The sequence below is a fragment of the Apaloderma vittatum genome, unplaced genomic scaffold, assembly GCF_000703405.1.
Source record: "Apaloderma vittatum isolate BGI_N311 unplaced genomic scaffold, ASM70340v1 scaffold14472, whole genome shotgun sequence".
Classification (NCBI taxonomy): domain Eukaryota; kingdom Metazoa; phylum Chordata; class Aves; order Trogoniformes; family Trogonidae; genus Apaloderma; species Apaloderma vittatum.
The window spans coordinates 1-13001 of record NW_009703478.1 but is presented as its reverse complement, the minus strand read 5'-3'; the positions used below and the strand labels follow the sequence as shown (position 1 = coordinate 13001).

General features: G+C 43.6%; 1 protein-coding gene across 1 annotated transcript in view; it reads right to left on the bottom strand.

Annotated features, from left to right (window-relative positions):
• The window catches only part of NFATC2 (nuclear factor of activated T-cells, cytoplasmic, calcineurin-dependent 2), a gene marked incomplete at both ends in the record, with an annotated part of 50351 nt that extends 40597 nt beyond the window's left edge, over positions 1-9754 (bottom strand). The window contains 3 exons of the mRNA XM_009864651.1: positions 2834-3002; positions 4314-5340; positions 9715-9754. Coding sequence (XP_009862953.1) covers positions 2834-3002; positions 4314-5340; positions 9715-9754 — 1236 coding nt within the window. The remainder of the gene's footprint in view (positions 1-2833; positions 3003-4313; positions 5341-9714) is intronic.
• Positions 9755-13001: the final 3247 nt, after the last annotated feature.

Here is a 13001-nt window from a genome sequence, read left to right as displayed (position 1 = left end):
TAGCCAGACGTTTTGATTAACCTTCTCTCATCATACTTGGAGTCCACAGCTGGTGTGGAGTCTTGTGCACTAGCTCTCAGGGCTAGACATATGAAGAAGAGGAAGCAGCATCAGAAAGATAAACCACAAGATAAGGCCTGGAGGATATGAGATCTGCTGCTCTGTAGCTTCAGAGCACCCAAAAGAAGAAACTTGCATGCAAAAGGCAGTTTTCAAAAATAAGTATTGCAAGCCAACGCCATTGCTTCAAAAACTAGCCAAAATCTTTTCCTCCAGAAGGCAAAGCTGGAGGGTTGATCCCATGGAAATTTTTTTTTAATCAGATTTTTTTTTAAAGAGATTGTATTTTAGAAAAGGCAATCAAAATAGTGTAAAAGCAATATTTCAAAAGTGATTGTAAAATGTATGGGACATGAATGGGACATTCAGCCTTGGTGGGCTTCTCCTATTCATTGCAAACTTGGCTTCTGAACAGTTAAGTCCAAGAGTTTCAGACACAGAAGTGGATTCAAGGAAGCTTCTATGGAGAGTTCCAACACTGCTGTTCCTATTCTGAGGCTGAACACAGACATTGTTGAAAACAATTAAATTTCATTTCCTTGCAAGCAGTTGTCTTGAACTCATACGGGCTTTCCTCAACACAGTATCTACCTTTTAAAAATCTTTCTTGTTTCATTTTCTCTGTTTCTGTACTGTTTGCATCTGACAAGAACACAAAAGTTAAAATTCACCGAGAGGAATAAAGAAAAATAAAAAAAGAAACCTTGAAGCCAAATAACTTGTGACGTGAAAGCTTTCGATTTTACCAGCCTTCCCACGTTTCAGATGTCATAAAGCATACAGGTGCAATTATCTGATTGCTCAGCACCCATATGAGCCTTGTTATGTTAAAGGGAACACAAATCCAATGAATATTTCCAGGCTTATAATAAACCTTCATAAAGAAACTGTCCATATTTTCTCCACATGCAGGCACAGCTGTGCAGAGACACATCTGCTTGGGAAACTAATGTGGATCTTTGCATTTATAGTTTAAGATCCTTAAGCTTGATGGTGAATTATGAAAAAACTAGGAATATCAGTTACTGTCTCCAACAGAAAATACAAATCCCTCCTTGATTTATATTGATTACAGGAAGGAAACAAAGCACTTCTATTTCCCCATGTCACGAGAAACTCCTTCACTGCAATAAACATCCGGTTGATAGGAACATCTTGAGAAGGTAAATGATACTATATTTGTAAGCAAAATGAGAAAAAAGCGAGTGCTGATTGGCCATATAGTTCATGCATATATTAAGATATGTCAAATGTGATTGCTATTTATTATTATCCTGCATCCTTTACTCAAATATCCAGCCCATACATGCAAGTCCAGCTCAACCAAAGTAAACAAATCCATTGATTTAACCATTAATGGCTTGATTTTAAAAGGGGGTTAGCCTGCAGGGGAATATCTGACATATGTTTGAAGTTAAGCACAAATCAACGCAGTGAAATTAGTGGTATTGATCACATGCTTAAAATTAAACATAAACTTCAATATTTTCCTAATTCAGGTCTCCCATAGCAAGTTCTGAGTGTGACAGAAACATCTGTAGGATGCATCCCAACTTGTCTTAACGAAAGCTGTAGCTGTGGCTGACCTGTACAGTTGCCATACAGCATTACCAGCAGTATCGCCCAGACCCCTTGCAACCCCAGCCAAAAGCCTGGCTTTCCTTCCCAGATGACACTCACTGAAATGAGGAGGAAATGAATGAAAAGACTGATGTGGCCCCACATGGTTACAGCGCAGCTACTCTGACATTATTTTACATTAGCCTTTGAAAGGTGGAGGAAAAGCCCTTCTCCCTCCGCAACTGTGTTACCACAGATGACAGGCAGAACTGCATGCAAGGTGGGACACGGTGTCAGCAAGTTACATATAAACCAGGCACTGGATTGAAATGGATGTACTGAGAGCTTGAAGTACACACAGGTGAAATTTTCTGACCTAAATTTAAAATTAGAAGTTCTTCCACATAACCAGAGGAAATAAATAAACAAAAAGACTAAAATTGCTAAGGAAAAAGCAAATGCATGGAAGACATTTCTAGCAAAAGGAAGCTGTTAACTTTGGGGAAATTCCAGTTTAAAATCCCTATCTGCCTAATCCAGTTGCCACTGAGGTTAATGAAGGTTGCTTTGCCTTTCTTTAAACCTCAAGTGAAAGTGACAGAGCCACGTAGAGTTTGGCTGTACAGACTGGAGAGGAGCTGAGATTATAGAGAATCAGAAACACAGCAGAAACTCTGCTGCATGAACTTGCTCTGGGAGAACCTGAGGGAGCAGGGCTCCAAAACCCTCATTCACCACAGGCAGGAGGACATGGTACCACAGATCTAACACAATCTGCTAGTTACTTGAAATCTTAGATTGGTAGGTCACTCAGCTACACTGAGTTTGAAAGGCAGCCTTGATGTTCATACATTTTCAACCTCACAAAAATCCCTAGTTTACACAGAAGAGTCTGTTGCCACGATTAAATGGGCTCAGGGTGGAATTCTGGACAGCTGGGCATCTTATGACAGAGCTGGGTTGCAGGAGGTTTGACATATAGATCAGCAAAGGTGGCAAATATTTTGCCTAAGTTCCTGAGCTTTCACAAGCTAATGCAAACTGGCTTTCCAAATGTCTAGGACTTCACCACAGTTCAACTTCAGACACTTTATGCACATCTACCTGCACACCCAGGTTCACCCTTCTCTTTCAGGGTCAGCTCCCAGTAAGACTTTCAGAAATGAACTCCCCCGGCTCCCTCTCCTCTAGGAAGTTGTTCTCAGGCCCTTACCTGGACGACAGGGTGACCTCCAGTCGGTGCCTTGACAGCCCCTCGGCTTCCTTCTGTCTCATAGTGTGCCCGGTGGTGGGGCTTCGGCTGCACCTCGATCCGCAGCTCGTAGGAGCCAGACTGGCTGGAGAGCGGCCACTCAAGGGGCGGAAGCGACTGGACGGGCAAACTGGGCAGAGAGAGACCACACCAGCTGAGACTCTTTAGCATTTTATTTCTCAAAGCCCTGATCCCTTCTTCTCCCAAGTGCCCCACTGGGGCTGCTCTCACTAAAATGTTCAGGAGCCTGCTATTAACTTCAATGAGAATGTGCTGTCCTGCTCAGGTTTAGTTACAAACTCTACTGAACTTCAGGATGAACACAGTCATTTCTGTGGGCCCATCTCCTTGCAGGAGATAATAGAATCTTTATATTTCCTAAATAGAAATATCTGCAGCAGTTATACCTTTTTCAAAGATCCCCCTCTTTTATCTAGCTTTGCCATGCATCTGAAATATTAACTCCATTTATCATTACTTACCAGTTGCATAGATTAGTAATATTTGATTTCCATAAATATTAAAATGCACATGAATAAAATGCTAAATACCTTACCTGATACTAGTTTACCTCTTATCAAAATACACAAGAGTTTATAACATGAAATTAATACATTGAAATGTACCGCTACAGCTTGCACCCGATTTTAAACAACTCTTATTTTATTAGCACAAACTGCTGCCAGGACCAATCTAACAAGCCAACGAAAGTAACAGCCAGGTTCTTTCACTCCTAATTTGTGTTTAGCAGGTCAGGAGCAGGATGGGATAATGTCAGCATGGGGACAACCTTGCAGGGCTGACAGGGTGCCAGTAGTGACTGCAAGTGGAGTCATACATCTGTCCTGGCAGATGTGCACAACTCAGGGCCCAGATCTGCGTGCCACCAGTGCTAGATTACAGAGGGAGTTGATGAAGGTACTGCCAACAGCTGAGACTTGGGTTAAACAACAATTAACAAATTAACAATCAACACTAAGTTACTTGGGGTTGACCAACTGCTCAGTCTGACTTGGAGCAGTGCATTCTATTTTAAACCAGGAAATATTTAACATATTTTTATCCCTGGTGTAAATTTGTAAGTGTGACATTCTCTGAATTTAGAAAAGGAATCAGACTATCTTCTTTAAAAGCTGCAAGGTGTAATGAGAGTGTTTAGCCTTTGTCAAAGGCTGTTTGCAATCTGCTTTTTAGATAAATAATTTGGAAATATGAATTTGTCACATGCTATGCTATCAATGACCCACTTTGACGACGTTTCTTCCAAATACACATTTTTCTCATCTCTCGGACTTGTAATGGATTGGGCAGTGCTGTCACTGAGCACTTAGCTCTGGTCTGCAGCAGGATCAGCCCAAGGAAACCCTCCTTAGGGATCGTCATGCATAACAGAGGACATCATGCCATGAGAAAGCACACAACTACAAGACGCATTACATACCTGCAGATAGGTATTGCAGGCACCAGTTGCTTTGTCCAGGATGGAGGTACCAACAAAATTGATTCTGGGGCTGAGTTTCTCCTGTCCTCCTGCTCACAAGGCCTGTGGAAGTCAACAGTCTGAAAGACGTGACACGGAATGCTGTTTTTGTGGGAAGGCATTGATGAAGGATCAGGGCTGGTTTTCCAAATTTTCGTGGGAACACCACAGGAAGGATCCGTAGGAAGGCTGTTCATAGCATCCATGGAAAGAGAAGCGCTGGGCAACTGTGTGTAAGTAACTGAAGAGTTGTCTTCTCTCAAGGAGATGTGAGGAGAAGACTGTGGAGAGGGGGTCCTTGACTGTCGTGGAGAAGTAGAAGGCAGCTGAGTACTGTAGAGCTCAGTGCAAGAGTACCTCCGTTTTGCACCTGGTGATGAAGACCTTGAGTTGGGACAGGGTGATGGTGAATGTCGTCCCAAGCAGGTTTCCTCCGTGATGCTTGTTCGTGGTGACATTATTGGAGAGGTTCTAGGAGAATAATGAGTATGGATGTTTTGAAACTGTGGACAAAGGTCATCACTAGGACCATTATTTGGTGAAACACATGGTGATGTGCAAGGAGATACATTTGTCTCTGAAATGAAACTTGCAGAGGAGCCGCTACTAGCTGGGCTCAAACACAGTGGTTCTCTGTAGCCCTCAAAGCCAGGGACAGGCAGGGTAACCCTTGGGCTAGTGGTAGCTGAGTTTGACTGATGTTCTACCAAAAGAACATCTGTGTCTCTGCTGCGGAAGGGACCCCCTGAATGAATCAGTTCATGATATGGAGTAATTTCAATCCTAGGGCTTGGAGCAGAGGCCCCTGCAGCGTTGGCAGGGTGCGCAGGTGTTGTCCCTATGCTATCTGGCTGTCCATATCTGCCCATGGGATCTGCAGAAAGGCTAGAAAAAGGCAGGGGGCATGGCTTGAGGCCACAGTCCAGGACATCATGAGCGTATGTAACTCCAGAGGGTGGGCTGTTGGTTTTATGTGGAGTCGGTTCTTCTGGAAAAAGAAGGGTCTCTTTAAGACTATAAATATTATTACAGAAGCTGAGCAATCACGGATTAAAAAAAAAAAAAAAAGCATATTTATAAAATGGTTGTGATCTGATATTAAGTAAATGTTTAATTCTTCTTAAGCTCAATTAAGGCTTGTGAAAAGTACTGGATTAACAGCCAGGGAAGCTCAAGTGCTCAGAGCAGATGCAGCATGGGCAGAAGCACTGCAAACATCTCCACACCGCCCGGCCGGGCTCCCACTACCTGAGCCCTGAGCTACAGGGATCACCTGGAAGGATCCATGCCACCTCAGCCTCTCCACCCATTTCAATGCCGGCCTTCCTGCTCTTTCTGTCAAATATGCCCCTTAGCACCAATTGGGGTCTTGTGACTTTGGTCAGCTTTTGTCAACTAGGAGCTGGACTGACTCTGTCACATCACAAACTGCTTCCAAACAGGTCTACATAAAATCAAAAGGTTGAGGAACAGTTTTTGGTGAAGGGAGAAACCCCCTTCTTCTTACACAGTGAAGTCCAGCCAGAAAAACCTTCATGAAACCAAAGCTGAGCTCAACCTCTTAAATTAAAAAGTCAGTTCTGTGTGATGATTTGTTTGGCTCCATATCAGGTCAACAATTTTAGTGACAAATTTCACAAGAAAGCACCACATGATCAGAAAACATATTCAGAAATATTTCTTAGAAAAGAGAGATAGAAAGGATTCAGTCACATCGTTACAAGCAATCACCTTCCAATTTCAGTTCAAGGAACATTTTGGCCAGGGTGGGATTTTAAAATACAGAACAACAGCTAAGTGTTCAGTGCAACCCACTCTCTTGGTGCAAAAAAAATCCTCAATTTTCAAAGATTCTAAGGCTTGCAAATTGTCCCCAGGCTGCAGAGCATCAGGATGCTTCTAGGCAATACAGAATTCCCAACAGCCATCACTGAGCCAAGTTCTGATCTGATCCCAGCACTCCATCGAGTGCTTAATGCCAACAGCATCTGAGAGAGCAGAGTCATGCCAGGTATTCCCAGGACAAACCCCTCAGCATACATCAGCTCCTGCACCTGCCCCAGCATAGGAGCTGAATAATATTAGTCGCTACACAAAAGCATGCAGAATACTATCAGGATTTTTAAAGACTTCAATGTATCCAGCAGGAAATACCTGAAAACAGCTCCACAGTTTGAGACTTATTTGCACTATCTGCTCACCCTTGGGCACAGATCAGTATGTCCCATAGGCAAAGAGGGTTTTATTTAAATACTTAAAATAACTGTTCCAGCATTTTCTCTAACTCCTACACTATATGAGGCAGGATTTCCCGTGAGCAAATAGTACTATGCTTAAAGCCAGGTAGGAGCTGACTCTGCTTTAAGCAAAAGTAGCAAAAGTTCACAGTGAAACTTTAACACGCAGAGGTTCTGTGATCTAATATCGAGGCGTTCCTGCTCCTTTTCAGTTTTAAACACTTCTTAGTGTGAAAGCAAAACCCTCCACTGATTTTTGACTACTACTTTTTGTGTTGAATGTTTTGCACAACCTGGAGAAAAACTCCACAAAAAGAAAAAATGTAGCAGGAACTGCTGAGCCTTCGTGTTCGGCAGGAAACCCCAACAGCCGACCAAACAAACCAACACACAGAATGCCTATGTGACAGAATGGGAGACGACTGGGATAGTCCAGCCTGCAGATTTCTTAAGGTTCCCTCTGGCTTTTAATCCCAGCACACAGCTGTTTTGGGGATGGGGAAAACAGCAACGAGTAACTGAATTTTGAGCCGAACATATTTTTAGCTTTGGCATTCACAAAATTAGTGTGTCATTCACATCACTCAAACTCTGTTGCATCAAGCCCAGATACTGATGCCGTGATTCACTTAAAATAAAACTCAGCACTCCTTTGGATTCGACGGAGCAACACGCCCCTCCACAGTCACACAAAACATCACTCCCACTCCTTTCAGAAGAGTCACTCCCATTTAAACTGATGTGAGGGAGCAAAATCAGCACCAAACAAAGCCAGGCTTGCTGCCAGGATTTGAGACAGGATCCGCACAGTGACTAGCAATTGCAGAAAAGCTCTCCAGGTTGAACAGCTTCGCACCAATGACCAGATGACGTTTTCAGTTCCCCATTCAACATAACTACAGTAAAAGCTGCCCCCACCATACATGTGAAACTGCGTTACCTGTGCCAGAAACACAGACAAGAGGTAACATATTAAAACTCCTCACAATACATATTGAGCAGCAAAGCTAGCAGGTGCATATTTGTTTTGAGCAGTATGGGAGAAGTAGACACATATTTGTATGTGCATGTGTAATTTTTAAAGTCTTCTGAATAACAAAGACACACCACCACTCATACTTTCTGCCCTTTGAAAACTGGGCTTTAGATAATCTAAAATTTCTTTGCTTTTACCCTGAAATATGGTGTTTAAATGAGCACTTTCATCCTTGGCATTCACTCTCCAAGAGGCTCCACATCCCACATTATTAAGAACAATGTTTACCCACAACAACAAGCTAAGACATGCCCTTGCCTTCTCACAGCACCCTCGCAGAGCACTCCTCCTTTCACAGGCCAGGCAAACCAGGATTGCTCACCCAGCACTGAGGCAGCCCTTTGCCAAGCCGGCAACACCCACAGCCTTCTGCAGAGCAAAAATATTTAGTTTCCCTCCATATGGCAAATTATCAATAAAGCAGGCAGCAGCACAGGAATGTTGAGCAAGGCTGCCGATGAGAAAATGTCGGCTCGTTTGAAGCGCGCTGGGGGAACCGCACTGCACAGGGGCTGTCTTGGACAGGAGAGGAGCTGCCGGCCCTGACTCATCGGCACAGCTTCGTCAGGACCTGGAGCTTGGGGGGTTTGGGGAGATCTCCTGACAGTCCCAGCCCTTCGTAGAACTTCAGAGGTACAATGAAATCACTGTCCCGGGTGCTCTTGCCCACGCCTGTGACGTTAAGGTCTGTGGCCATGGAAATGGCGGTGATGCTACAACACCAGGCTCTGACCTCACCGGGGGAGGGGAAAAGTGCTGCTCTCGGGAAGAAAACAGCTCTTCCACTGAAATCAGAAGAAATTCTGCTTTTTTTTTCAGTAGGAGTGGACTGGCTATCCCACTTCCAGCCAACTTGGCTAAGGCAGGCTGGGGTTTGGAATCTGCTCAAGGAAGGGGCAGACCAGAGCCAACATCCCCAGGCGAGCACCATGGGAGTTCGGTTTATGTAAATAATATCAGGCTCCTGCCTTTGAGATGGGCAGCAGGGATGGGCAAAGGCTGGTTCCTGGCAGCCCAGCTGCTTTCTCTCTGCATTTGCAGAGACCAGCGGGAACGTGCAGCAGCCCAGGGCATGGGAATGGCTCCAAGGAAGATGGCCCCAGCAATACCCACACCTCTCCCTGAGCTGCCAAGGTGAACTTGGCTAGGGTGGCAGGAGCTGAGGACAGCAAACCTCACACCGCTGGGCCTCTACCATGCTGGAGATGCCAGGAAGCAGCTGGGCTCCCCAAGGAGGTGAGAAGCCACTGTACCTCTTACAAGAGAATAATTATGTGATGGATCAGCCTAGAAAAGGTGTTTTTCCAAAACTGAGGCAGCTTTGAAACTTTTGTGCAGATGCTCCAGAGGCACAGCTTTGTACCCAAGGTTGTGCCACATTCAAGGGTTCATCTGTCCCTGCGTATCGCATCCCAGAACACAGTCTGAAATACTCCCACAAAGGACTATCCTCTCCACTGTTTTTCTGATGAACATCTCAGCAAGCAACACAGAAGCTTCAGCATAGCTCCTCCAACACCCTCCTGCATGTGGAGTCACAGTGCTTCCCCGCCTCCTTTCCTGGGGCATTTCCCAGCCCGAGGTTTCACTGCTGAGTCACCCTCTGATTCAGTACCAAAAAATCCTTCTTGTTTGACAGGGGTTTAGAAGAAAGTGAGATTCACACCCAGACAACACTAGCATCTCCTCACGTCCTCAGTCAGGTTTACTGTCAGAAAACAGCTGACTCTCCTGTCACCCACATCCCATGACTATGGAAGTCCTACCTCCAAGCCCCTAGAATCCCACCCAAACTGCCTCCAAGCTGTCTTATTCCCTCCTTTTTTTCCACAGCCTTTACCCAGTTGTTTACCAAACCATCTCTTCCCACAACAGGGAATGGAAACAGGTCTCTGTATCCTACCGTATCACAAACAAACAACAGAACAGCTCACAGAATCACAGAATGTTAGGGGTTGGAAGGGACCTCTGAAGATCATCTAGTCCAACCTTCATCCCAGCATACCTAACCACTACACCATAGCCTCAAGTGCTCTACACACTCACAGGAGTGCTGCAGGCAGCTCCACCAACCACCCAGGAAGCTTACCCAGGTGGGGACCTTCAGGACTGCCATTAGAACTTATTACCTAGAAGAGTTAAAACGCAGATGAAAAAGATCAAGGGATTTCACTCTGAAAATACTTAACCCTTCATTTAGAAAATTCCCTTTTCTCACACCTCTGAAAGGAAAACCCACACCGGGTCCTGCTGGGCTCCAGTGTGTGCAAAGGGCTTTGCAAGGGCTCACCCTCTGCTGTTTTTTAAACAAGGCACTAATTTCAAAGCCATTTAGTCAGTCAAATGTGACCTTGCCAATTAGCATGAAATTAGGGAATAACTGATCACCCCAGCAACTGCATTCCATGATGGGCTTATACAGATCACCATGTAGGAAAAGCTAAAGATAGCTGCGTGTGGGGCAGGGGAGCCAAGGGAGGGCAGGGGCAGAAGTTTGGTTGTGACCTCACACCCGCTTGCTGCAGTGCAGTTCCTGGAATTTCAGTGGAGATCCTTATTTGCATAAGTAAAAAAGCCTTTTCTTTTTTTTTTAAGTAATTTGCTTACTGTCATTTGAAGGGCCCAGTCCAGAGCTTTTCTGCATTTTTCAAAAGCCGAGTTGTCTGTTATTTACTCTGGCTGCTTGGAAGCTCAAAGTGAGAGTTGGTTTCCTGAGTGAAATCTGGTATTCTCTGTTACATGTGAATATTTGTTTCTTCACTGCAGGGCTGCCCCTGAACACTGCCTCCTGTGTTACTGAGCCAGTCACCAGGACTGAGCTGCAAGCATTTTTTTTCCTCCTTTTAATTATTAGGGAGAAAAAGAAGAAACAAGGCAAATCATACAGGCCTTGGCACCTACAAGACGTGGCAATGTCCCTGGGACCCTGTCTATATACGAACAAACACTTAAGAGGAACATTAATATTTATAGAAGCTCCCTACTTCCCCTCTCTATATTACACATACATAGGCCCTGTAGATTCATATCACAAGATGTGATGTAAGAGGATTTTGTCTGCAATCTTATTTAAAGATGGGCTTTGTTTGGATTTTAAGTTCCAAACCACTCAGAATTTACTGATCTGGGAGTTCTATTTGTAGGAGCTAGTTCAAATGCCCATTGACTTTCTGTCAGTCTTCACCACTGAGAAACAAGGATATTCAGCACCTTTCAAGTCTGAAATAAACTAAAACTTGGGACACCACTAGCAATACCTCCCATGTATATCTCTCAAGGGAATACATCTAACACTTTTTTTTTTTTAAAGCAGACAGAAAACATCTTCAACGCCCAGGTGAAATCCCAATTTCAAGCTAACAGCACAAGACGCCTGCTTTGCCCAAACCTCCCAAAGCCGGTTCACCTGGGCACACCTCTGAGTTCAGTCTGCTGAACACAGATGTTTCTGTTTTGCAAATGCTGAGAAGATGACAGCTAAAGTCTGGCAAGTAAACGTAAAAGGAACACAGAAAATGGCACTTTGCACAGCACTCCTGCTTTTGGAAATCATTAGCCTAGAGAGGAATATCTAATATTATTGACTGTAGCATTTTTATTTACCCTTTTTTCCCTTGCTGCTTTTATAGCAGTCCATGTTGCTGTTGTCTCAGGCACACATAAGCACTACTGAATGCCAGCCGCTTTCAATAAGGATATTTCTGGCATTTCCATGGCAACAAGTTGTGATATAGATCCTACTTTTAAAACACAAGCTTAGGTGGATACTGTCAAATCCCAACCCTTTTAAAAAATGTTTATCAGAAATAAACTTTCATCCTAATCCACTCCTAGAGCTCCAAACTTACTTTTTTTTCCCTTTAAAAAAAAAAAAAGGTTTTAAAAAATTCGCTTTTAAAATGTTTATGGAGATTTGTTATTACGGGACTTGTCGTGAGCAGTGGGTGGAGCCGGCCAGACTGAGGAAACCAGAGCCTCTTTCAAACAACCTTTGAGTGTAGGAACCAGACTGAAGAGCTGGGATCCACAGACACTCCTATGGTTTTAGTTCCATTTGAATCCTCCGCTGAAAAGGACTTGTTTTCCCAACTGCAGTTCAGACAAGGCCAGAATCACACATGAACAATGAGCATCATTTACCACCGGCATGTGGATAAAGCCTTTTCTCAAAATTTGAACATTTTCTGTTCTAGTGTAAACACGCTTTAATCTTTTGTACATTAAAGGTCACGGATGTATACTGGATTGCTTACAGACTCTAGATGGTGCCTTTTCAAAGCGAGGGAGAATGTTCTCCACATTACAATGCTAGTATATATGGTTGTGATCTTTTTTTTTTTAATGCTAATGATTTCCATCTTTGGAACAAACAAAATTACTACTAATTATGGTTTCCAGTCATTCAAATGTGGAGAAAGCAGGCTTGAGAAGGAAGTTACTTCTACTACAAGCATACAGTGCTCTGCATTTATGTGGTTTGAAGATTAAACTCTCTACCCCCCACCTACGTACTATTCTATTCTGTGGAACTTCCCACTTAAGGCTTCACAGCAGTACTTTCTACTATAAAGATGTGAAAAAAAACACCAACCCAGCATCTGAAACTTTCACTGAGATTTAACATGTTTTCATTAAAATCACTGACCCTTCCTCATCATGGAATTATTTTAGCATGGTTTGATCTACATTAAACCTTGAAGGAAAATTCAGCTTTGTACATCTGATGACATTAGCCATCCTCGCTTAGCTTTGATGCTGGTGCTCATCTGTGTATTCAAACAAGTAAACAAAGAATAAAACTCAGTAACAACTCTCCATTCACTAATGATACCACAATTCAGGCCTAATAGGTCTCCTTCTCCTGCATCGTCCCCTAGGAACACAACTTCTTTCTTCAAATGCCCTAAAGAAATGCCACATCTTAACTGTGCAGAATTGAAATCCGTACCTTAGAAACAATATCCCAGCAATTTTTTCTTCTGGGTTCTGTCTCTTTTGCCTTTGTCTGATTTACACAAACCCGTATTTTATGAAAGTACTGATTTTTAGTATCATCAGCTGATTGAACTTTCTAAAAGTCAGGGAACACTTGTTACAGTGTGTTTAGTATCACAGACTTGCATGTACTCAGCAAAGGAGAACTATCACTTTTTTCACTCTTTTTTTTTTTTTTTATTTAACTTAAGCTTATGGTGTTTGTACTCAGACTGGAACCAGGATCTCCCCAGCTCTTTGCCATCCAAGCAGGATGGCCAGACCCTTCTCAGGTAACCAAGTCCTTGGGGCTCCCAGACCCGGTGCTCAAGCCGCCTTTTTGAGTTTCCAGAACGCCCTCTAACACAAAGACGATGACGGTCACAAGGAGACCAACCGAGC